Source organism: Parasteatoda tepidariorum, chromosome 10 (genome assembly GCF_043381705.1).
Source record: "Parasteatoda tepidariorum isolate YZ-2023 chromosome 10, CAS_Ptep_4.0, whole genome shotgun sequence".
Lineage (NCBI taxonomy): Eukaryota > Metazoa > Arthropoda > Arachnida > Araneae > Theridiidae > Parasteatoda > Parasteatoda tepidariorum.
This window is the reverse complement of record NC_092213.1, coordinates 79015795-79042583: the sequence shown is the minus strand read 5'-3', so window position 1 is coordinate 79042583 and position 26789 is coordinate 79015795. Positions and strand designations below refer to the sequence as shown.

The 26789-nt window shown below is 31.1% G+C and overlaps 2 protein-coding genes across 2 annotated transcripts; both read right to left on the bottom strand.

Moving 5' to 3' along the window:
• Positions 1–1560: 1560 nt before the first annotated feature.
• Positions 1561–6153, bottom strand: LOC122270072 (uncharacterized). Its single transcript, XM_043046085.2, has 5 exons — positions 5970–6153; positions 4606–4709; positions 3530–3650; positions 1752–1972; positions 1561–1640 (listed from the first exon to the last, which is right to left on the bottom strand). Exons 1-5 carry the CDS (start codon positions 6026–6028, stop codon positions 1561–1563), a joined length of 585 nt encoding a protein of 194 aa, XP_042902019.2. The 5' UTR covers positions 6029–6153.
• Positions 6154–20468: 14315 nt separating this feature from the next.
• On the bottom strand, positions 20469–26699 carry LOC107448844 (uncharacterized). The gene is made up of 2 exons (XM_016064195.3): positions 25393–26699; positions 20469–21972 (listed from the first exon to the last, which is right to left on the bottom strand). The coding sequence occupies exons 1-2, from the start codon at positions 26275–26277 to the stop codon at positions 21694–21696; spliced, it is 1164 nt and encodes a 387-aa protein (XP_015919681.1). The 5' UTR covers positions 26278–26699; the 3' UTR covers positions 20469–21693.
• Between the last annotated feature and the right edge of the window lie 90 nt (positions 26700–26789).

Genomic DNA, 26789 nt, shown 5'->3' with positions numbered 1-26789 from the left:
TCCCCTAATTTTTTTGAGCAGTGTAGAATTGGCATCTCAAAGTTGCGTGATTCCTCACACTTTTCCATAGTTCAACAAATCTTGCCTTTTCCCCATGTATCAGAAAGAAGTTGGAATATTCTGGCACGCGTAAAAGCAAGATTATATTCTTTGTAATTAGAATAGAAGCCTCAAATTTACGCGATTTGTCTTCTCTCCGTTATCAGAGTTTCGGCTATTCTTGCTTTTTCCTAACTCTCGTATATTTTTTCTTATTGAAACGTACAGTCGCGGGGGGGGAGGAAAGCAAAAGAGAGATATTTGGCAAAATCATAGTAACAAAGAGTGGAAAAGTGTACAGAGTGGGGAAATCACGTAATCTTGAGACGTCTATTCTATTCACAAAGAGTATAATAAGGGCTCAACCATCGCAATATATGAGACATTGTTTTTTTGAGAATATCATGCTACTTTTAAAATTTCTATGAATTTGCAACAGCTAATCATAGCTGCTTATGTTTAAGTTCAATACATCTATAGAAAATGCCATCCTTGCTAATTACGAAAAAAGATCAAAATATCAATGAAAGATACTGGGTGATTCCAATGTTCTGTACCCCACATGACATACAATGTTAATATATTTGTCAAAAGAATTTTGTAATTGTGTGTCTATGCATGACATATCCTTAGTATCAAATGTATACGTAAAAATTTTATTAATAGTCATAAAAAAATCTGAGTAAAATTATAGTATCTGATTGTCTCTTCACTGGGGAATCATCCCACATTTTTATGAAAATAAAAAAAAAATTATGACCAAACTTTTAAGCACGAGAAACGTTTATCCAACACTGCAGTTTTCGATGTGATTTAGATAGATCAGATTCTAATGATTTTCATGTAAATCGAAAAATTTCGTCAAATTGGCGATCTTAGTAAAGTATAATTAATATATATATTTAATATCGAAGCTATTTGTGCGTTTTAAAGTAAAAAGAAATTTTTGTTCAGCAAGCTAATAAATTTAGTTTTAAAATAAAGTCTTGCTTAGAGTTTAGGGTACTTAAACCTTACTTACTTTCTAACCAGAAGGTCAAGAACTCGAGATTATCCTTAACATTTATATCAAAAACACTATCACTAATCAAATTTCATTATTTAATAAATTTTCATGCTAATTTAATTAAAGCACGTCGACTATGGTTCGTTCACCAGGAGTTGGCACTTGACTCCGCTTTCATCACGTGGTATCCAACGATACTATTTCTCTATTTTTAGGAGAAGGATAGGAACAATCTTGAACAAGGTTGATGTTTGACGATCTTAAAACTAAAATATTTATTTCGTAATCTTTATGTGCAATTTTTTAACATTAAATATTTCATAAATTTGGCTGATATTTCTCTCGTTTGAGTGAATAGTTTGTCCTTTTTCAGACATTTCGCTGGTAAAACAGCAGTTTTTAAATTTAAAATATATTTAATTTACAAGAGTAACAATAGCAGATGATGAAGCGAAGTAAGTGACAGAAAAAGAATTCACTTTTTGCGTTTGCAAGTATTCAGGGTTGTCTCAATTTCAAGCTTGGAGACGTTTCTCCTCTTTCTCCCGCGCTGAAACGAACTCTTCGTCAGAGGAGGTGGAGCCAAGTGTCAACTCTTGGTGAACGAACTATAGATGGAATAAACACAAAAATGAAAAGGAATTTTTTTTTTAAAAATGATGGTCGTAAACCGAAACGGCTGTTATAAATAAATACGTAAAAGTACCTTCATAAGCAGGTGGCAAAAGTCTAACTTGTTGAGAGAAAGTGCTTCCCCACACAGGATGTATGAGATTGTTGCAAGTACCGTCCAGAGTTCTGTAGAGGGATGCATGGCAAGGAGGATGAAGATGAAGCTGTTCGCATTCCTGGATGATTCTCTTCACTTGTGGTTCCTCTCGGAGTTTATCAATGATTTCATCCCTTTCTTCAACTGGTGCGTCATACCTACACATGTCAAAATTTTTGATGGTTTTCTATTGATGGAACAACATAGTCTTAATGATAACCATCAATAATTCTATCATGAACCATTATATTTTTTGATGGTAACTAACATAAGTAACCATGACCCCATTGTAAGAATTCGGACTGATTTGTGATGGTCCAACATAAGAATAGCAACTTGTTTTGTTTGTATATTCTTGAGAACCAGCAAGAACTTCTCTTGATGGTTAATCATCATAGTATTAAAGTAGCATTTTCCATCATGGAATGATGGAAGTTTGCTGGCATATCAAAAACCATGAAAGCATAATGGAAAATGTTGGATGATAGTGACCATCAAATGATGTTGGACCACCATGAATCGCACTTAAACTAATATAAATCATCAAAATGTTTTGATGGGACCATCAAGATTTTTGACTTGGGCAAGATTCTAATGAATTTAACGGTATGGAATACCGTTAAATGGTAGAACGGTATATAATGATACAATTATAATGGTATGGTAACCCATCTATGGTATGGTAAGCAAGGAAACGCATCTATGGTATGGTAAGCAAGGAAACTCATCTATGGTATCGTCAGCAAGGAAACCCATCTATGGTATGGTAAGCAAGGAAACCCATATATGGTATGGTAAGCAAAGGAAACCCATATATGGTATATGGTAATCAAGGAAACCCATCTACGGTATGGTAAGCAAAGAAATCCTTCCATGGTATGGTAAGCACAGAAATCCATCTAAGAGCAATTAATTATGTTCAAGCAGTAAAATAAAAGAGGCTTTTAGAGTTCACTCACTGTTTATTTGAATAAAGACACTTTTAAAGTAAGTAACTTAAGTTATTACAAATGTGAACTTGTGTTACTGTTAAACACTTACCAAACAGATCTGTATCCCTTTTAGCGAACATGAATTTATGTGTTTTTCACCTTCCTATTGTCAAGTCATTGTGTCTAACAAATAAATAGCGCATAGAATTTTTCAATTGTTTATGAGAAATTGTGTCCTCGCTCAACAATTAAAAAATTATAATTGAAAATTGAGAAATAATTTGAATAGGAAATTTCGGACAGCATTTTTAAGGCGTTACCCTCTTGCAGTTCTTTCTTAAAACTTTCGGTTAATGTATATTGTATTAGTAATTGGTATTTATTAATTTGATTTCGGGAAAAATATTTCTTGAAAATTTCAAGTTTTTGGATTTTTTTGAGAAAAAAAGCTTACTGAAATTAAAATTTATAATCGTTTGAACGTCATCAATAAATACTATTTACAGAATATATATATATATATATATTCGNTATATGTATTTGATTAAAAAATTCTTTTACATTATGAAAATATTACAAAATCAAGATAAAAGAGATTAAGTAAATACATTATCTCCAAGTTAAAAAGTTTGGCTCAGCATTTTGCGTAAAAAAAAGTTGTGTTCTCAATAAATCTATTTTAAACTAGTTTTTCAAAATATTTGTTTGATTTTTAAAAATATCCCTTAAAAAAGTTATTAGAACAAAACTGCATTTATATGGGAGAAACATTAGAATACATACAGACTTGAATTATCGGCTATGTTTTCCAACATCAATTCTAATTCTACGAAATATTCTAAATTCTTCCCGCCTTTTGGCATCAAATTCTTGACCAAATCATTTGGGCCAATCGCCATTTTTCCTGCTCAAAAAAAAAAAAATCAAAAATACATACGCATGAACAAATAATTTTAAAATTAGAGGTTGTAACACTTAAAACTTTTTATATTGTCCTAAATGTCATGCAATAGACAACAATGTCAAACAACATGTCAAACAATAGAATTTGAAACAAAAGATTTGAAACAAAAGAAATCCCAGCTCTGAATTTCGTTTTCTCGGACACTTTTGTACGGATTTCGTACAAAATTTAAAATTTTGTCATTTAGAATTGCATGTTTTTAGATAAATTATAATTTTTATAACTTACAATCGAAGCAATTTTATGCATTAAATTATATAATAAAAAAATTATAATGAAGTCCAAATATTTATTTTTGAAGGAGATTACTGTTTGGCATATTTTAAATATACTAATTGAAAAACAATTAGTTTCGAAAATGGGGTGAAATACGCGAAAAGTAAAAATTATATTAAGGAAAAGCTTTCGACCGTTCTCCTGACTAAACTGTTAGGATGATATATTCCATAGTAGAAATAATGAGTAGAAATTTAAATACATCCATAAAATGGTATGCATTCCATACATTTATTTTAAGCAGATTCCTCACTATAGAGCAAAATTAGTGGTCGCCACAAACTGCTAGATGTCTAAATATAAAAAAGGCGACCAAAATCTTGTTTGTTTTCCGCCACCTTTTTTTTCACACGAGCGATTAAATTTTAAAGTGGCCTGATCATGCTATTGGTCGAAAATGACATCACTACTTTCACCAATAGCGTATGGAGAGTCATGGGCGAAAGAAGTACGTTAGTTTCTGTCTTAATTTTCAAACAGTTCAAGAAATTTTAAGTTTGGAAGCAATATGGAACCAAAAACTACGTTGAGCATAGTTCCGAAAGAAAACATTGTGGAAATTATAAAAAATATTTTTTGTAATTTTATATTAAAAAAAATAATTTAATATTATACTTACGTTTAAACATTTTGTGGTGAGTTTCCATGATTGGGCATCTATCCGCCGGTCCTTCACTTACGTTTAATTTTATTATTGAAGACAGTAGCACCCAAACGTACAGCCTACATTTAAGTGCATGTATATGAGTTAAAGTACTGCTGACATAATAATACACAATTAACTGAAAACAAATAGAAATCTTTACACGAAAGACCGGGTCTATCAGGTGAGTAAATGAGATTTTAAAAAAATTAACCAATAGAGGGGAGTAAATAAATTACAAAATTCACCAATATTTTTTTTTTTTTTTTAAATGGCGGGCACTTGGAGCTATTGTCCATTGGTCACAGAAAGTGCCAGAACTGCTAATTCTCTTTTCGTTACCCAGTGGGCACCTGTGGCGAAGCCACGGCGGTGGAACAGCGTCGCCCACGTCACACTACCACAACCCGTTTATAGGGCGGGTCACATTCACACACAAAGGAGAAAGGACATAGAACACAGATAGAGGGAAAGAAACATCCATGCCTTGCCCGGGATTCGAACCAAGAACCTTTCTGATGCAAGGACAGTTCCCTGCCCCCTACACAGACTGGTCGGCAAATTCACCAATATAATTGAAAACATGTTGAATATTTAAAAAAAAAATGAACGAAACACTGATATGTTATATCGATATAATATAACATCGTATTATTATATTTGTATCGATATTTTTAAAATATGAAAGACTCTAGAGAGATAAAAACTGTTTCCAGTTTGAACAGTTATAGAATAAATAGGAATTACAATCAGAAACGAACCGGTTACCTCTAACCCTTAGAGTGCTTGCAGTCTGCGGTTTGGTAACAGTTTAGTTACAGGTTGCTGACAGTTATCCTTGACTATGAAGGCACATAGCAATTTTTAAGAGCAATAACCTGCAGTAATGGTATGAGACGGGATGGCTTAAGGGATAGAGGGCTGGCCTCCCAATGAGATGACCCAGGTTCGAATCACAGCGATAGCTGGTAAATGCCGTACCCGGCTGGCCACAGTGCTAACATAAAACAGCCTCAGTGGTTGCTAGATCATGGGTTAGAATCCGCTGGTCATCAGCCATACAGTGTAAGATTTTCGTGTTTTTCTCTTCCATGTAACGCAAATGCAGGAATAATATAGCTTCTTCAATAACTAGTTTGTCCCGATGCATTATTCGGGAGTGTCCTTGTTTTCCGATTTGGTTTTAAAAATTCAAGGCTAGGTGGCTAATAGTCGTAAACCCAAAATATGATTCGGTTGTTCACCGCTGATTATAAGATAAAATAAAATACTGTAAGTATAGGTGGCACCACGATACAATAATAGTTTTGAATTTTTTTTTTTTAAATAAGTCATCTTACCTTTTCAACGAATAAAAAGACCAACTGTTATTGTTGAAATAAGAATATTTCTTTGCCATGATGAAATACAAGATAGAACAACAAAAAATTTATAATTCATAAGAAAAACATTTTGCAACAAATTAAAACTGATCGAAGATTCACTGATAATAGTTTCGGACAAACTTGTAGCATCGAATGTAATTAAGAGAAGATTCAGTGATAGAAAATTTTTAGTGATAAGATTTCAGGGTAAAATCAAACTTGTGCAAATACAGCTGCTAACCTAAAAATATTTATTTCAAGAAAAAAATAAAATAAAATACTTATCACCAAGTAGATGACATTAAATATTTTGCTGCAAAATCATGTTTAATGCTCGTACTAATTAGATTATTTAAAATATAATTAGGATCTTTACTTTCAACTTATATAAATTAATTTAGTGATTTTAAAAAATCCGAATTATTGCATAACTAATGGAAAAGTTTAATAAACTAGGACAGTACGATTATTTGATAACATATGATGCAACTGCGTGTTGTAAATTTGATTTACTGCGCTATGCTGTTTTTTTTTTTAATCCCGTTATTAATTTTATTACACTGGACAACTTTTCCGCACTAAAGAATTCCAAAACTAATTTTTTTTCTTTCTGTTGTCAAACTTACAATAGATTTTAACTTGAAATTTTTAAAAAGATGAAAAATTTAATTCAAGAGAAGAAAAGAAACGTTTCAAATTTGAACTGTTATTATGATATAAGGTTATTCTAATTCTAAGTTTTATAAGCTATTTCTAATTTTTCTCCTCCTATTGTCACGCACTTTGTATTCCTAAATTTATATATTTTTTCAAATACACTAGATTATTTTTCAAATACACTAGATTATTTTCAAATACACGAGATTATTTTTCAAATACACGAGATTATTTTTCAAATACACGAGATTATTTTTCAAATACACTAGATTATTTTCAAATACACTAGATTATTTTCAAATACACGAGATTATTTTTCAAATATACGAGATTATTTTTCAAATACACTAGATTATTTTCAAATACACTAGATTATTTTCAAATACACGAGATTATTTTTCAAATACACTAGATTATTTTTCAAATTCAGGTAATCGTTTACATCGTTACGATTAGCATAATTGTTTAGTTATCAAAATTTTAATTAATGTCGAAATGTTTTTCCACGTAATTATAATCATTTATTTTTTATAAAAAAAAACATCTTTGTTTTTCGAAAAATATTGACTTTTAAGAAAAACATAAATGAATGAAAATTAATAACGGTGGTTGGTGAGCAGAGGGCTAAACTTCCTAATCATCAACAATTAAATTCCCTGCAAAAATTTCAAAAAATCTCGATGTCATATATTGAGCTCATTTACCCAAACTAAAAAATAACTATTAAATAATTGACAATGCTGAGTCCCGCAGTGAGCTGATCGTTAAGACACGGTTCCCAGCAGATCGGAGAAGTCAAGCATCAGTGGCTGTGGTCCGTGTGCGGCTGGGTGACCACTTGGATCAGTCTGCGTATGGACCGAGAGTGTGCGGTATTGGTCCTCGTTCAACTGTTCTACCATAAAGTGCTCGACTTCGCGCGCAAGTCGTCGGGCTACCAAAGTAGTTGAGCCATAACCTCAGCGAGTATCAAAATTGTGATGGCATGTCTTCGGATCATCCTCAAGGATGTTTCCCAGACCGTCGCCAATAGCCCATTGTGCAGCTCTAGTGCAACGTAAATAAACTACAACAGCGACTAAGTGGAAATTATTTTAGATGGAAAGGTATGAAAAAAGTCATAAATAAAAGGTGTAAAAGTACTTTTATTTACGTCGCACTAGAGCTGCACAATGGGCTATTGGCGAAGGTTTGGGAAACATCAATGAAGATGATCCGAAGACATGCCATCATAATTTTGATTCTCTGCAGAGGGGATTCGCTTTGGTAGCCCGATGACCTGCTCACGGAATCGAGGTAGAACAGTTTAACGAGACCCCGATACCGCACATCCTCGGTCTCTTCGCAAACTGATCTAAGTTATTACCCATCCGCTCAGTGATGTTTGACTACTGTGATCTACTGAGAAGCGTGTCTTAAGATCAGTTTAGTGTGTTACTCAGGAATCGAACGTGCTTGACAAACAAAAAGAAAACGGCTTTTAACTCAAGTTCAGTTTGTCTACAGTAAGAACACAAAGTCTGAGGACGTCTGTTGCTATAGAACAGTGCATTTCAGGGAGGGTAGCTTCTCTTCTCTCTAGGGCTAACAATTTAGACGGAAGAAAAAGATTCTTTTTCTCGTCAACCCGGGTCAAAACCTGTCCTAAGCAATGACCCCACACCCCTACTTGATATAGTTATACCTCATTACCATAATCACCGGCATGGTGTCAGACGAATGGCTAGGGGAGTTCTTACTTAAGACAAACTATACGCGATTCATAAGTGAGGACGAAGTTTGTTTTAATATCCAGGAGTTCACTCCTTGTCAAAAATTAACGAGATGAAATTGTGAAAAACAGAAAGGAATGCAACTGAAGTTTTACTAAATCGTCAATAATTAGTATTTTTTTTTTCTGGGTGAAAACACTGTAAAAAATCAATACTCAAATTCCACGAAACTTTCGCCGTTTTTGAAGAAGACGTTTCCTGTTATATGCTCCGAGCGAAAATTTGGGGAAAGCGACGAAATAAATAACTATCACTTCTTCCAGGAAACGAATTTCGTCAAGAGTAAAGAAATATTTTTTCGAACTAAGAATTACTTTCGTAGATTTGAGGCGGTGAGTTAGCGATGAGGTTCGGAATTGAGAAAACATTTTTGTCAAGAGTTCACGTTTTGTCACATATCATATGATTTCATAACGAAATGATTCTCACAATCAACGACTAAAGTGAAAATTTTATTTCAGAGAATGTACTGAGGACAGACAGAAAACATCGAAACCAGTTTGATTGCCGGAGGAAACAGGCATTGAAAAGTTGATTATTATTTTTTAAAAAAAATTTCAGACAATTAAACTGGTTTGGATATTTTCATCCCGCAAACAATTCAAGATAGTTCCTTTATACCCCTCACTTTAATATTGATAATTTTTTAGGTTAGAAAATTAATAATCTTTTTATAAAAATGGGGTTTCTATTATATATAACCTGAATATTAAAATATTTTTTCTTAGTTAAAGCTGCCTTAAGAACTATTTAAAAAAATCAAACTCAAAATGAACCAAAGAAGAGGAAAAAAATTAATTTAAAATTAATATTTTTGGATTGTTACTCAACAAAATGAATCAACCAAGATATTAGCTCATCTTACATATGACGAACATTGATTTAACTTATTGAACGATTAATATAAATAAATCTAAAACAATAAAATCTTTATAAAAGTTTATTCAAAACACATCTAATATTAAAAATGTAAATATAAATACTAACATCGAACACTAACTGTATGAATGCATGTTACAAATATTTACATAATATAATATCATACAAATATTTTCGTTTAAAACACATGTTATTTAACCTTAAAACAGAAGTCTTTAATAAAATCTACAAAAAATTAAAAACTGAGAATACATTTTATATACTCAATAATTGTTGGCTAACAAAATAAATGCTTTTTACGCAGATTGTTATGAAATTATCAATAACACACTCTTATTACAAAAGCAAATAGGCATTTGAAATAAATCTAATTTGAGCGTTATAGGAAAAATATAAAACACTGAGGTTAAACTAAATGTACGAAATTATTTATCGTTTAACCGAATCCTAAGTACTAATTGAAAAGGATTCAAATAAACGAAGTATAAAATTTATACATAAAAGTCCCGAAATTTCAAAACTGACTCACATTTTGAAAAATTGACTAAAGAAAAACAGAAGAAGAAAACTATGTAAAGTTTGCTGCGTGCTGTTTAGGAAATTATTTCATTTTATAACCGTCGTTGAGCAGCCGATCCAAATTTGAGTTCACTGCTACCTATGTTCAACCCCGTAGCCCAGTAATTTTGAACCCAATCCAGAAGACAAGGGAACTCATAGATCAGTACCCCTAAAGGTAATGATTTGTTATGGGAACTTGGAGGACTGTGTGACCCTGACAAATTTAACGCGCACTAGTCACCATTTAATACACGGGGATTCTTCGGTCGGCTGGATTTGAACTTCCGTTCTCCCGAGCACGAATCAAACGCCCTATCAACCAGGCTATCCCGGCACTTTAGGAAATTATTCTATTTTATAACTGTCGTTGAACATCCGATCCAATTTAAAGTGTACGACTACCAATGTTCAAAGCCGTGGCTTTGTAATTTTGAACCTAATCCAGCAGACAAGGGAACTCCTAGATCAAGTATTGGGAAAAATTTTACCTTTGTGGAGAACTTTTTGGTGGAACTAACCCGAATTTGAGTAACAGGGAGAGGAAAACCATGAAAACTCCCAACGGTTAGCCTGACGGCAAGGGGACTCTAACCCACGATCCGTCTACCACTGAGGATATATAACGTCAGCAATGTGGTCGGTGCAAGCCGGTTGCGGAATACGTTTCGACTAGCCATGGCTGGGATTCGTACCAGGCTCACCGCAGTCAAGGCTCTATCCCCACGGCTCTGTTTAGGAAATTATTTTATTTTATAACCGTAGTTGAACAGCCGACCGAATTTTCAGTTTACGACTACCAATTTTCAACTCCGTATCCTTGTAATTTTGAACCCAATCCAGAAGACAAGGGAACTCCTGGGTCAAGCATTGAAAGAAATTTGTCTTTGAGGAGGACTTCATTTATTTTTTTATATCCGTCGTTGAACAGCCGACCCAATTTTGGGTTTACAACTACTAATGTTCAATTCCGTAGCCTTGTCATTTTGAACCAATCCCAGAAGACAAGGAAACTCCTAGATCAATACCGTTGTATGATTTGATATGGGAACATGGAGGACTTTGTGACTCGACAGATTTAACGTGCACCAGCCACCATTTACTACACGGCCAGGGGGATCGAAGTCACGAATTCTTGGACACGGGCCCAGTGCCCTACCAACAAAGCTATCCCGGCCATTGAGGAGGACTTAAGAAAAATTTTCCTGGCCATTTAGCTCAAAAGTTAGTAAAAAAAGGGACAATTTAGAAAAAGTTTTGAATGTTTGACCGCACACCATTGCCTCAGACTATATTTTTGCCTTAACGTTGTTGCTGTTGGACGTTTTTACTCAGTTTTTGACGAGCTAGTTTTGAAACTCTCGGGTTTACTTAGTATACCTAACAGAACTGAATAAAAATTAAAAAAATATAAAAAGTTACGTTTTTCAAGTGCACCGAGTGCACTTTAGGGAAATTTTTGCTGCTGTGAAGCTCATATAGTGTTAGAATTAGGGAGAACTGCAACGCTTTGCAAAATCTCTCGAATAATTTTCTCTTTTTAAACACACTTGAAAAACATAATTTTTTTTCCGAAGAAAAATCGCGATTACTGTTTCACGCACTCAATCCTTATTTTGATATAATTTTTTATGCATTTTGCCCAATTACAATTACCAATTTTTTCATGGTTATATGTACAAATAATGGATTTTATTGAGATAATTCAAGTGGATACTACTCTGAAAACTTTTAACCCATCACGAGTAAATAAACGTTACTTAATTAGGTAATTTAATTCTTTTTTTTAAACTTTTTTAAACAGATTTAATAAAAAAAAATGTAAATTAAATTTGGTATTTTAATAAAAAAATTTCATTTTATTATAATTAATTAAATATAACGATTTGTTTTCCAACAGTTCGTAGAATAAGTTTTGACATCAAATTTCAATTTTTAACTAATAAGAGGCCATTCAAATATTACGTAAGCACTTAATAAGTGGAATGATTTGTGATTTGTTTATGCTTAGAGGAAGGTATTTTATTTAAGTCGCACTAGAGTTGCTCTTTGGGCTATTGGCGACGGTCTGGGAAACATCTCCGAGAATGATCCGATGACATGCCATCACAATTTTAATCCTCTGCAGAGGAAATGGCTTCCCTGCGTTGGTAGCTCGACGACCTGCGCGCGAAGTCTAGCACTTCACGGTAGAACAGTTTAACGAAGACCGATACCGCGCACTTTCGGTCTCTACTCAGGCTGATCAAAGTGGTCACCCAGCCGCTTACTGACAGCAGCCAGAAATACTCGACTTCGGTGTTCAACTGGAAACCTTGTCTTTACGATCAGTCCACTAAGGGACTTTTTAAAGGTTAAGTTCTACTGTTCTGTATACATATGCCGAGTATACTTTACACTGTTTTTTTAAGGTTCAGTGCCACTGCCCGGTATAGACTACACTGATATTTTTCGAAGGTTAAGTGCCACTGCCTGATGTGTTTGAGGTTTCACTGAACTATTATTTTGGCTTGCTTTTTTACCACAGCAATGCGTTTCAGTAAGAAGTTAGCATATACAAACCGGGGGGGGGGGAATTAAGATTTATCTAAACATGATAACGAAAAGGGAATTGTAAATAGAAAAGACGCCTCAAGGTTACGTGATTTCTCCACTCTCCACACTTTTCAATATCCTCAGTGCTAGGTAGGCCTTGGGTTACACTCCTCTTGCCATTGAGAGGGTATCATGATTTTCCTCTGTGTGTAATGCATATGTGGGTTTGTCTAGTGTAGTGTGTTACGAATACTAGCTTGTCCTAATGCTTAATCCAGGAGATCCTTTGTCTTCTGGGTTTGATGTAAAATTATAAGGAAACGAAGTTCATTAATAATCGCAACCCAAATATGGGTCCGATGTTTAACACCAGTTATAAAATAAAATATCTGAACAGAATAAATCAGTATTAAAATGCACATAAAGCCCGCCCTAATATGCTTGTAAATCTGAAAAATTTAATCTTTTTATTTTTCAGTTATTTCAGTACAGTAATTTCATCTACACTAAGCTCTTCAGTTATAGCGAAAAAGTTTAAATTTAATAAACTGAAAGAGAAGACTAATAGAAATAATGGCCATTATTCACAAAAGCTTAGTACTGTACTTCCTGATAAGTAACACATAATAATAGATATAAACCCAAAAGTTTAAACATTAAAAGTATTTCCAATTAGTAGAAATGCTTAAATTATAAAAAAAAAAACACAGTATACAATGCAATATTAGTATTCATGACTGTGCTCTGTCCACCTATATATTTACAACCACTAATAGTTTTGATCATGCCTCATTTAAATAAAAAAATTACAGTCAAATGTATAAACTATGTACATAAACCTAAATAATGCTCATAGGAAATAAATTGTTTTGGATCTACAAAAAAACAATAACAAATAAAGATTCTGTTAATATCTGTGGTAAAATCAACATATTATATNGAAAAAAAGAATGAAGTATATATATATACAGGGTTATTCATAATTCCCTCCGGGGTTTCGAAGCGTTATATTAAAAAAAAGAAGACGAATATGAAAAAAGAAACATATGAAATTATACCGAAACTATTTAAGTTTTACTTACATACATTACAGGTGTTCTATGTGTGAACCCTTGGTCACACGGCATACATCAATGCGATAGACCAGTTCCTGCCTGGAGAGAATTATGAATAACCCTGTATATTATTTCTGCATACATATTCATAACAATCTTATATGAAAAGTGATGTATTTTTATGAAAGAACAACAGATTGTTATGGATAGTTGACTGCAGATGGCGCTAGGGGTTAAAATTCGTCGTAAAACTTCCGTGTTACTACTATTGATTGATTTTTAAGCCTGAGCTTTAAAAAGAATGCCATCCAATATTATTAGTGTTTACAATGTAACTGGTTCTTTCAATGTAAAACGGTGATATTTTGCACAACTACAGCCAAATAAGAGATAACACTCAAAATATGGCAAACCTTACGCTTTATTTATGTTTCGTTGTTTATTTTCTTAAATTTTTTTAGGCTCGCAATCAGTTAAAATTTGTAAATTCCAGAGAACTTGCATGAATGTTAAAATTACGTGTAAATTTAAGCACAGATCAGAATAATAAAACTTCCTAGAATATTAAGCCTGTTCACACATCGCCTCATAAGCATAACATAAGCGGAGAGATACAGCGGAAGTTTAGTAAATTTCTTCCAGTTTAAGGAAGCTTGTTATTGTTTACATTCAGTCTACTGTTCATAAATGCTTGAAATTTGTAATGCATTACATCAACAAGGAAAAAAAATGAAATAGAAATATAAACGAAATAAATAATCAATTTTAAAGGACTCTATTTCCAATTAAAAAAAAGTAATTTAAGTTTCTGCTATAAGTTTTTATCACACCAAGTTTATTGAGTTTAAAAAATAAAAATAATGTAGTTAAATAAATATACTATCCTTAAAAACGTTGAAATGCATCATACTTTTATACATTTATTCATTGTTTTTACACGTAAATGAATAGCTTTAAAAAATATTAAAGAATCAAAATATAACAACAAATGCAACAAAACATAATAATAACAAAACTCAATAAAACACATTCACTAACAACTACATTTAGTAGAATTGAGAATAAACAAATATTATTTTTCTATCTGCAAAAGTATATATAGTTTGTCTGCGGTAAAAACTCCCCCACCCCGCCACAAAGTCTGAAACCGACTGCTGCTATGGAAACAAAGATAGCGTTTCAGAGAGGGTAGCTTCTCTTCACTCTAGAGCTAACACAATAGACTGAAGAAAAAGATTCCCTTTGTTTTGCCGACCGGACCCCACACCCTAATTTGAAATAGTTATACCTCGCTACCATAATAACCTCCACGGGGCCAGACGAATGGCTAGGGGAGTTCTAACTTTAGACAAACTAAGTACAATAATTGAGTATTAAAGAAGGTATTTTTTTGTGATTTATATGAGATTCAATTATTTCAGTATTAACCATGAAAAACTAAGTACGGTTATTAATTTACAGAACTGATTTTATAACTCCTGCAAATATTATTTGAGTTAAGTGTCCATTTAATATGTATAAGAAGCAAACTCCACCTGCCTAATTATGTACAGTGAGCAATTAAAAAAGAAAACATCCTGAATAACTTTTAGTCTAATGATTGGATTTTCACGTACTAGGTTTCGATCTCAATGGTTCAAGATCCTAACCTTAAATATGCTGATTCATGAGTGCAGATGATATTTTAAGTTCTAAAATCAGACACAAAAACGGGAATTAGATTTTAAATGTGCGACTTTATTGAAATTTGATAACACGTGAACTATTGGCCCAATTACGCTCAAATTTTCAATTTTGACATCTCAATTCTTATTCTTTTAAATTATGCTAAAATTTATTTAAATTGCACAATTAAAATTTTTTTTGACTATTAGTTAAATAAAATAATGATAAATATTTATTAAAGTTAAATAAAAATAATATTAAAGTTAGGATCTAATTATTAGCATTAAATAAAGTTAAATGATAAATATTAATCCTACTATTCAGATTAAAGTTACTCCTTCCTCTTTCATTATGAATGTCAAAAATCTGAGTACGTCCAAAAAAATTTTTTTATTCAGATAAAGGACGTTTTCGCGTCAGATTCAATAACTTAATATATTTCCTGTTCTAATAAATCGGCATATTTGATGGGAGGCTCTCGAACTATTAAGATTGAGTTCTTGTATAAGAAAATCCAATCATTAGATCAAATATTGTTCAGGGTGCTAACTTTTTTATTTTGCACAATGTATTCCTGTATTTGGCAGCAGAAAATTTAGAAACAATTTTAAAATCTTTGTTCCAGATGCTCTTCAATTCTGGGGTTTCGTTAACAACTTCAACATTCTTAAGCCTTTGTTCTGTCAACAAATTTCTTGGTTGGTTGGTTGTTAATTTACGTCGCACTAGAGCTGCACAATGGGAACAACAAATTTCTTCAATTGGTGATCAAAAAAATATTAAATAAGTGGTTTCAAAACCAGTTGAATCAATTTTCAGATGTTTACAGGAGACAAAAATGATCTTGTCTGTACATTTAAAAATAAAAAATAGGGTGTCTTTTTTAAAAAAATTATATAACTAAAAAAGATCAAAAACCAGACGCAAGAATTTTAAAAAATGAGATGAAGCTGATTTGGAAACATAAACCTTATACATTAAATAAAGTAACAATTGTATAAAAATATAAATACGACCAAACAAAACAAGTATATAAAATGTTAAAAAGATATAAAATATTTATACATTCAACAATCTTCTGAAATAATTCAACAGTTGCTATTTAAACAATAAAAAGTTAGCATCATAGATCCTAAGACAAAACATCTACCAAATAGAGGATAAAAAAAAAGAGTTTTAATGATAGAAGCTAAAGTTTTCTGAAGATTATTCCATTCAGAACTATATTACAACTGTAAAAATTTAGATGCGACAAATTGTTTTAAAAATTTTTTTGCTAACTTGGAAAAAGTTTAAATTTTTTTATATTATTTAAAATAAAAAGTAATTTAGTCAAAATCAAAATGTTGAAAACACATTTCTAAATAAATAAATATGCTATGATGTAAAACTAGGAAAAATAGATAGATTTCATTAAGTAATTTAAAGCAGCCTGAGCTAAACTCTCATGCATTTAAATATGCAAGTGTAATATTCTTTACCTTTTAAAATAGTTTGTGTCATTTACTGTGCTATAAAATATTTAGTTATACAGGTTCCCCCAGTTTTAGTAATACAACATATTTATAAAATATAATCATTTGTTAAACTCTTACAACATATTTATTAACTCAGAACATTTAACAATAACAAATTTTTTCAATAGTCTCTTAATCTATTTTTTTTTTCAAATCTTTCAACAAAAAATAAGCACCTTTTAAGTACTTTTTAAGCCCGAAAAAAATATTTTTAAGCACCATATACATTAACAAAATGCAAAATAATTTTTAAAGACTTTACATGATCATGATAAAATGATTAAGTTCTGACTAAGAACTCTTTTCCTTGATTACATTAGCCACCATAAAAAGAGAGAGAGATTTTTCGGTTCGATTTCAGAGGGAGGAATATGAAGCCAAAAATTGAGAATCTCTTGCAAAATGCAGCCGAGTTGCACACGATAGTGCAAGAATAATTCCCACTGAAACCAGCTCAAGTATCTGCACATGCTGACCCGCAAACATTTCATCAAACATGTCAAATGATTGGAATTTTCATACGCTACGGAACTGCGGTACGACAAAATGCATTGTGTTTGAATGATTTGTGAAAACATTTAATAGAAAAATGTGAAAACCACGCTTTTGCATAATGCGTGGCAAAAATCAACAAGGTAAAGAAAAAAAATTTTATTTTCGAAAAGGGAAAATTAAGCACTTTTTAAAAACATCCAATAAAAAAAGCATCTTTAAGGGCTTTTGAAAAACGGAAAAAAAGCGTCTTTAAGCACTTTTTATAAACGATATGCACCATGTTTTTAGAAGCAGGCTGCAAAAAAAACTTTTTAACTTTCAGGGGCCATAATCAATACTGTTTTTACATCAATAAACCCTTTGTTATAGCTGGAATACCAGTGTCTCATTTATGGATTTTTTCTGATGCTTTGATTGCAAGCAATAGTATATTTCAGTATTTTTTTAATTATAAAAAACAGTCATATAATTACTAAAAATAATTAATAATAACAGTCTACTATTTATCTTCACATATCTATTTTGATTTCATAACCATAAATTATTAAAATTCCAAATTCACTATTTTCACCTAAATTAATAGAAAATTAGAAAAAATATGTTTAATGAAAATTCTGCCTCAAACCTAATACTCAGTTGGTCAAATGTATTAAATTGTAATCAGTCATAATAATTAATCCAAGTCAAATCCTAATTAACAGACAAAGGTGTTTTGTTAGTAATCATTTCATTAATTATAAGTATTTAAATGTTGTCCGATTAAGAAAATTTGTCTAGTAATTAAGAAAAATAAAATATACAGAAGGAATTTTAAGTTGATAAATGAACAATGCTTTGCAATACGCTCAGAATCTAAGATGCTAATATCTTATACTGCAAATGTTATGATAAATTTATAAGAATGTACTCTGATAATAATAAAAACCAAGTGTAATTCAAAATAACAAAAAGCAACTAAATTTAGAATTACTTTGCATACATTTCTTAGTTCCTGACTATATTTTTATAACAGATTTTTTTTATATAGAGATTTATTAATTCTTTTCATATTAAACTAAAACTTGCATATCATACTTTTAACTTGAGATAGGACAACACACTCCTATAAACTTTCAAATGAAAGTTAAAAATCATTGCATTTGTACATTTTGACACTAAGATTTCAGTTAAATTTCCAATTAAAGGATCAAAATTAGAGAACTTGTACATTTTAACATTAAGTATAATAAAACTCTAACTACAATATTCTGCATTAAAAAAAATCATTGCATATTACTTGCTAAATTTTAGTAAAACATAAAATTATACTAAAATTATCTTATAATAAAATACACTGATATCGTTAAAAAAAATTAGGTGAATATATTATAGTTCATTTATATACAATTGAACTATAATATATATTTATCAATCAATGATGAAATAACGATAAACTGACAGCATTTGCCAATTAACATTGGTTAAATATAAAAAATATTAGAGAACAGGGATATCCATATTTTTCAAATCAAAGAGCGCATTCTAGAATCAGGGGTGATTGTGAGCCCAACTCAAAAATCCTGAAAATTATTTGAGTAAAATCATTAATGACCCATTTCAAAAAATCAATGTCTTTATAAAATTAAATCATTTATATTTTCAAAACATAAAATTCTGAATAAATTATATGCAGCATAATTTAAATGAATAATTATGAATGAGTTTATTTTCATCTCTAATCACATTGATTATTCTTCCAGAAAAATTATTTAAAAATGAAAGAGATGCCAAGTATAAATTCTAGTTCTAATATTTCTAAATAAAATATACAAGAATTTTTATGCATAAATGTGATCGACAATTTCTTGAAACTTCTGGACCTTGGATTTCAGGAAACTTCCTGATCGCAATTACCGAAAAATACGGAAATCAGGATTTTTTCCGGAGCACAATCATCTCTGTAGAATGCCAGTTGGATAGAGGGCACCATCAAGCTGAATTTCTAGTTGGAATCATTACTTTTACATGGTCGCACAACATCTGGCACAAGTAAAACTATTGGTAGCTGCTATGGTACCCGTGAAAATAGGTTTGGGGGCCCCTGACATAGAACTTTGATTATCCAAATCACAATCAACAAAATATCTCTGTTAAACAGAAGTTTCCAAGTTGTTCTTTTTATTCAATTTTTCACACACTTTATGGTTTTTCTTTCTCTTTATAAAACGAACCTCAACAATTTAAAGATTTTGATAAATGAAAGAATGTTCGGTCCCAACTTCAGATAATCATGGTTCTACTGTACAACAAAATAATCATTCAATCAATAATTAATCAAATAATCAACAAATTATTATTTAATAAACCAAATTATGATACAATGACTNTAGAATATTTTTTTATAAATACATTTTCAAATATTTTTTTTTTTTAGTTGGGTTTAACAATAAAAAATACGGCTTTTGTAGCGATTCAGAAAACCGGAAAAATCAGTTATCCGGAATAGCGATGGTCCCGATCATTCCGGATAATCGGTTCCCTACTGTATAAATAAACAATTAATCAGATAATCAACAAAAAATTATTCTTTGATTAAGCAAATTATGATATAATGGCTAAATTATGATATTATCTACAAATTATCATACAATCAATAAATTATCATATAATCAATAAATAATCATATAAATACAACAACTTAAACAGAGATAGAGTAATCCTTTTTATAACAAATATTTTAGGAACCGATACCAGAACACATCAGTGGTTTTTTTAAAAATGAGATCAAGATATGAGTACAAAGTTTAAGAAGGTCCAGTTTAAGGTCTTATAAGATTATTAATTACATCAGAAGGATGCCAACTTATTGTGATGTGCAAAGCTATTTTCTATATTGTTTGGAGACATGACTTTCCATATCACTTTTATTAAAAATATTAAAATGAAATAGTCACTTGATATACTATAAAAAGAACTTTTCCAAACGATAAAACATAGCAGAAAATAAAATACCATAAAATATAGTATAGAGAGATTAGCACTCACAGTTTAGAACTACATATGAAAAGATTGCACTGAATATAATAGCAGAAGAAATAAGTAAGTTTACGTTTACACAAAAAAAACACAATTGTGTTTCTACAAAATTCAAAAATGTCATAAAGAAATAAAGGACCATAAACAAATTGAAAAGTATACTAAAATAAAGGGTCATTCTCAAATAGAAAATGCACNATTTCCTGAGAGCTCGTTATAAACGAGTTCGACTGTATAGAAAGATTAGCACTCAGAGTTTACAGCTACATATGAAAAGATTGCACTGAATATAATAGCAGAAGAAATAAGTAAATTTATGTTTACACAAAAAAAAACACAATTGTGTTTCTACAAAATGCAAAAATGTCATAAAGAAATAAAGGACCATAAACAAATTGAAAAGTATACTAAAATAAAGGGTCATTCTCAAATAGAAAATGTGCTGAAAAGAAGCGGTCAGTCATAAAATGAATTAAAAAAAGAAAAAGACTAATGAAAATTCAGAAAAAGAACTTATTATTATTCAGTAAGAGAAAGAAGCTTATTGTTATTCAGTAGTCAAAATTAAAATTATGAGAACTCTGTGGCAGTAGTTGGCACCCAGCATTTGAGAATGAGTGAGAATTAAAAACATACATTAATAATTTACATCAATTAATAATTCAGTGAGAATTAATTACAAGAAGTGATTACAACGAGAGTGATATTTAGACTGTATATTGGCTTTTTTCAAATACATATTTGCCTACTCAATCGTATTCTGGTTTCCTTCGTAACAGGGTATTTTGTCTAAAAGAATTTTAAGTTTTACCAGACAATTGAAAACGCTGTAAAAATAATAATAATAATAAACAAGACAAAATGAAATTGGACAAAATGAAAGGAAGGAAAGAAAAAAAAGACCAATACAAATGTATCCTAAGAATAGCTTGTTGTTATTAACAGCTTGTATGTTATTTAAAGCTGTTTTATTTCTTCTTTAAAGTAAGTGTAATATAAAAAGCCTAAACTAGAATTCTAAATTGATAAAATAGAAAAATAAATAATAAATAAATAAAAAAATCTGAAATCACAGAAGTTTAAAAGATAATTCAGTCTAGAAATAATGTTCTTTCTTTCATTTTTTTGAAAGAACACAATAGTTTTTATAAAACAGGATAAAAATATTTTATACTTTAATAGAATATGACTATAAGTGGGGATTTCGCTACAAATTTAGATATTTGGAACATTGAAACACTGTGAAATTGGAAGGGGGGTTAATTCTATTTAAAAAGATTTTACAGCGACCTAAACCCATGACTTTCCCCGATTTTTTTTAAACAGGTAAAATCATGACATTTCGTGACAAATTTTGTTCAATACCAAAATCCATGATTTTTCACAACTTTCCAGGTGCATTTATACCCTGTTAGTCAGAAAATTACAGTTAAATCATCCAGGATTAAATTATCTAGTTAGCCAAACTAAAAATAATAAAGGTATCTCATTGTAACCACTTCTTATTTGGAAAAAAAATTTATATTAATTCAATTGTTTAAAAATTACTTCATCAACTTATAAGAATGGGTGTAATCACATTATTTTGTACTTCAACAACAAACCACTGTCTGTGGTAGGAGATCAGACAAGAGTGAGTTATTTCTTCCTTATTTGGTGGTACGATTCTCTTCAACAATTTGCCACTACTCAGGGACCACAATCTCGTGATGTTATCATCTCCAGTTGCACACATAAGATCTAATTCATCATTAATCGTAAACTTTCTGGAGTACAGACTGTTTTTGTGCTCTGGGTAATGAAAAATGGCACGCCTCTTTCGAAGATCTAACTGAAATGTAAAGAAATGCATTATCAAAATTGAAGATATAAAAAGGTTACATAAAGAAATAGATCACAAGAATTGCACGCCATAACAAAACATCAATTTTATAGTAAATTACATATAGAAGTGCAATTAAAAATAAAGCACTACATAATAATAGAGATATTATCATATCGATTAGCAATAATAAATTCAATACACAAGCTAAAACATAAAAAGGTTTTATAAAAGAACAGAATTTAAGAATTGTAAAATTAACTTTGACAATACATACCATAATACATTAATTTTATATTAAATTTGACAGAAGTTTAATTAAACAAAACACTACAGAATAATATCATTTAAGGCGAGATAATTGTATCAGTGCAGTAATAGTACTAAGGGGAAATAATTATCGACTATGTCGACCTTCATCTATCAAAAAGCACCCCTAGGTAGAACCATGTCTTACATACTAGTGAATTGGTACTTCATATTTATAGTGGTAGTTAAGCCACATTACTCCCCTTCCAGAATTTTATATGTCATAGAATTCAATGAACAAATACCACTAGTTGATTTAAGCTATTTATTTATACAATTATTATTTTCGCTATTTATTTATACAATAGTTATTATTTATTATAATCATTATTTTATTGTTCTTTGTTTTCGTTGGCCAGGAGAATTTTATTGACTTCAGCGGATTTTCATAGCAAATCAACTGTTTAATGTGGATCATTTATCGATGTTGGCTAGTTCATAACATGCCCGGGTCACCAATAAGAGGAAAGAATTGTCAACAATACCAACCTTCATCTATCAAAAGATACCACTGTTTGGAAACAAGTTAACATGGCTTATATACTAGTGAATTGGTATTTAAAATTTATAGTGGTAGTTAAGCCACAGTACTTTCATACCTTAGATGAAATAGTTACCATCATTTGACAAGGTCAGGGCAAATGGCATAAAAGTGTTTAAAAAATATATACTAGATGTAATTTCTTATACTAGATTAAATTAAAGCAAGTTTAAGAAAATAGAACTAATAGTTTGGAAGTTATAGTTGTTTTTTTCTTCTTCTTTTTACAAAAAGTAGGTACACTATTAAATTTGTGCCAGTTTACGCACTTGAGATTATCTTTTATTAAACTTTTTTTGCAAATATTGCATAAAATATTCTCATTATTGGATATAGTTTGAATTAAAAAATTTCTCATGCCTCAAGATTTATATTAACATAGCCAAATGAAGTCTTAATCCTTATGCATATTTCTATACATAACGGAATGAGACTAAACCAGAGTGATCAATATTTCTATTAACTCTAACTTTGTCATGAACATTCCCTACTACACACTTAATAGTAGTCAAAAGATTTAAATTTCTTCCTAATCTGTTAAGATTGCATTAGTCAAATTTTCTAATACAGAACTGCACTACTGTGATGATGTAACAGTAACCAACTCTGAGCAAACATAATCTAGCTAGCATAATTTAAAAGCTTTTACAGCTTTGAGTAACTAAATTTTATTAGAATCAGTTACAGCTGATTAAAAATAGAAGTGTGGGAAACTATTCTAACTTTAGAATAAAGTCCTCAGTAAACTTCAATTCTGATTATTTTATTCTTATTCTAAATTGTGAATCTTTTAAGAAATATTAATAATATTTCCTGAATATAGGCAAGAACATCGAATACTGATTATATTGCAGTATACTCTCGAAATCTCAAAAATCTTGTAACATCAAAAAAAATATTTTCCCCCTTGGCATTATATATCCACTTAATGTTAATTTGAATTCCTATGTCGAAGGGTTTTTTCTCAAAACCTTGTTACTTGTTATGTCTAATTTTTTTTAAATAGAAAATTAATTTTTTTGCAAAAATCTTCATGTAAGTTCATTGCAAACCAAATCTTTTCTATTTAATGCATAACTATTATTTTCTTACTTTTAAAAATAAAATTATAATTGTTGTATTTAGACTTATAGTCAACTATCATTACATACCACAGATTTATTAGTAATTATTCTTATCTCTATTTTTTAGAGTAATATTTTAGAATATATTTTTCTACTTTTTAGAATATATTTTGTTCTGAACTTGCTATAACAAAAACTTGCTATATCTAAATTTTTTTTAGCCTTCCTTCGACTTTGAGATATATATTGAGAGTATACTGTATTCATATAAATATAGCTTAATCATAAGAAGTGAAAGATTTTTGCTCATTAAAGGAATAAAAAATAGGAAACAAATATTTTTTCACAGAACATAGGAGTATGTATATCTAATACTAATTAATTGACAGGGAAAAAACATGTTACTTTTTTATAACCATCGTTGGATAGCCGACCCAATTTTTAGGGTTTACAACTACAAATGTTCAACTTCAAAGCCTTGTAATTTTGAATCTAATCCAGAAGATAAGGAAACTCCTGGATCAAGTATTGGGGAGAAATATGCCAAAGTGGAGGAATTTTTGATGGAACTAACCCGCATTTTTGTTACATGGAGAGGGAAACTTTCGATGGTAAGTCTGACAGCAAGGGGACTCTAACCCATGATCTGTCTACCACTGAGGATATTTTGTGTCAGCACTGTGGTCGGTGCAAGCCGGATGCAGAATTCGCATCGAACGCTGGGGTTCAAACCCGGTACACCTCATTGGAAGGTGAACGCTCTATCCCCTGAGCCATCATGGCTCGGAGAAAAAGAAGAAAAAAAACACTGTCAAAAAATTTATTAACTAGTGCTTCTTCTGGCTTATGAGGACCGAGAATATTCCCTTATCCACACCTATTCATACCAACTACAATCGAAAAAGCACCACCAAGAAGATTTTTAACTTGTAAAAAAAAATTTTTAACAATTATGTTGAGGTTTGCCCAAGAGCGGCAACAAATTATAATCTTAGCCCACTCTCTGAAATTGTCTTCTTGTTGTTCTTGTAGGCCATTAAGGCAAGGGGTAGGATTGCTTTTGTTTTCCTGTAGCGCCATCTATAGCCAAGAATTCAACTTCTGCCACACCCGTTTATAGAACGGACCCATTCATACATCTACAGATCATAATTTTGACCTGAACCAGAGGACGATCAATCTCCAATTCAGTACCCCCAGAGTGTAATTTGTTATTTGAACATGGAGGACTTTGTGACACAAAAGATCTAACACGCACCAGTCACCATTTACTACATGAGGAGTCTTCGCCAGGATGGATTTGAACCCCTGTTCTCGCAAACGAGAGTTCAGCACCCTGCCAACCAGGCTGTCCTGGATCGAGTTTTTTTTTAAAATTCTAGTTTCTCGCCAGTCACTGCTGAAAGTGCTCGACATATATTTTTGCATAGGTACCAATACAAAAATCTTTTCCATAAAGCTTTTACTAAATGTCCTAAATGAAAAGCGGTATAAATAATAATGTGATTAACATACTAATCCCATATCACCATCAACATCAGCAAATGCAAGTTGCCTTTCATTCGACAACAATTTCATATCTATAACTCCTTCAATGCCGCAAGGACAAAAGGGTTTATAGGAAAGATCATTCCCATCCAAACGTAGATCAAAACTGAGCAATTCCCCATCATCACAGCCGATATACAGAATATCTCCATCCTCGTTGAACGTAAGAGCATGAACAATCCCAGGCATTTCCGGCAAAACGAATGCCTCCACCTCGTCATCAAATTCTTCAGAATCGTACAGATAGCAGGTGTTCTCACCCCCAACAGCGATAACAGGATTTCTTGAATGAATTGCAACACTGTACACAAAATTAGGAAATTCCATTTCCGTTTCATCGAGAGTCCATTCTTCTAAGGGTTCTGACAACAGCTGAAGTCTGCCAGAGGTCTCAGTGTTGCCAATCACGTACAAAATATTTTCGTCGTTGGCCGTAGTGTATAAAAAATCTCTTACATCAAGATTCATGTTAAAAGGTCCATCTTGTACTGGAATATATACAGGCATGCTAATGTCATTTCCTGAGGTGGGACTATACTGTATCTTGAGGTGGACAACGGAATGGAAATTTTCGGAATCGTTCTGTTTCCAGACACCGATCAAACTGTCTGGAGCATACGTGGAAGCGCCAATAAACTTGCACATCATATTCGAGCAATTAGCGACTTCAAATGTATTTGAGGAACGGGAAAGTTGCTTTACTTTCATGTCTCGCATTTTATATTTAAATGAAGGAGTAGAAATTCCCAATTGGCGATTGGAAATAGATTCTAAAACATTAAATGGCCTGTAATAGGTCTCAATGTCATTTGTTGCATCATTTTCATTTAGACTTTGAGTAATAGATGTCATTTTTATTAATTAATGTGTGAACTGCTTATCTATATCATTCTGTTTATCTATATCATAGCATTCATCTAAACACTTTGAAAATTTCGACAATTCAATTTTCTTTTTAAATATTAAGCAAACAGAACACCATAAAAATTCGATCTTTCAGTTTTAAAAAAATATTTCCAAGCGCTGCAGCAATATTTTATCTTTGATAGAAAATAGTAAAATGTATATAAGACGTGAAAAATTTCGCAAAAAATTTATATTTAAAAATTAATATTTTAAAGTGTTCTTTCGACTGTGCATATTCCAGCTAATAATGCGATTATAAATGCCAAGGATTCATAAAAGCAGCTTTTTTTTCCTCCCAAGAAAAAACAACAAATTAAACATTTAATGTGTGAAATTTGTATAGAAGTCAGATATTTTCTTTTCGTTTTGTTTTCAAGTTTTTAATAACAAAAGCTTCTTATATTCGCTTTAAACCTTTAGTCTAAAATAAGTCCATTGATATGTTAAGTTTCACTCAA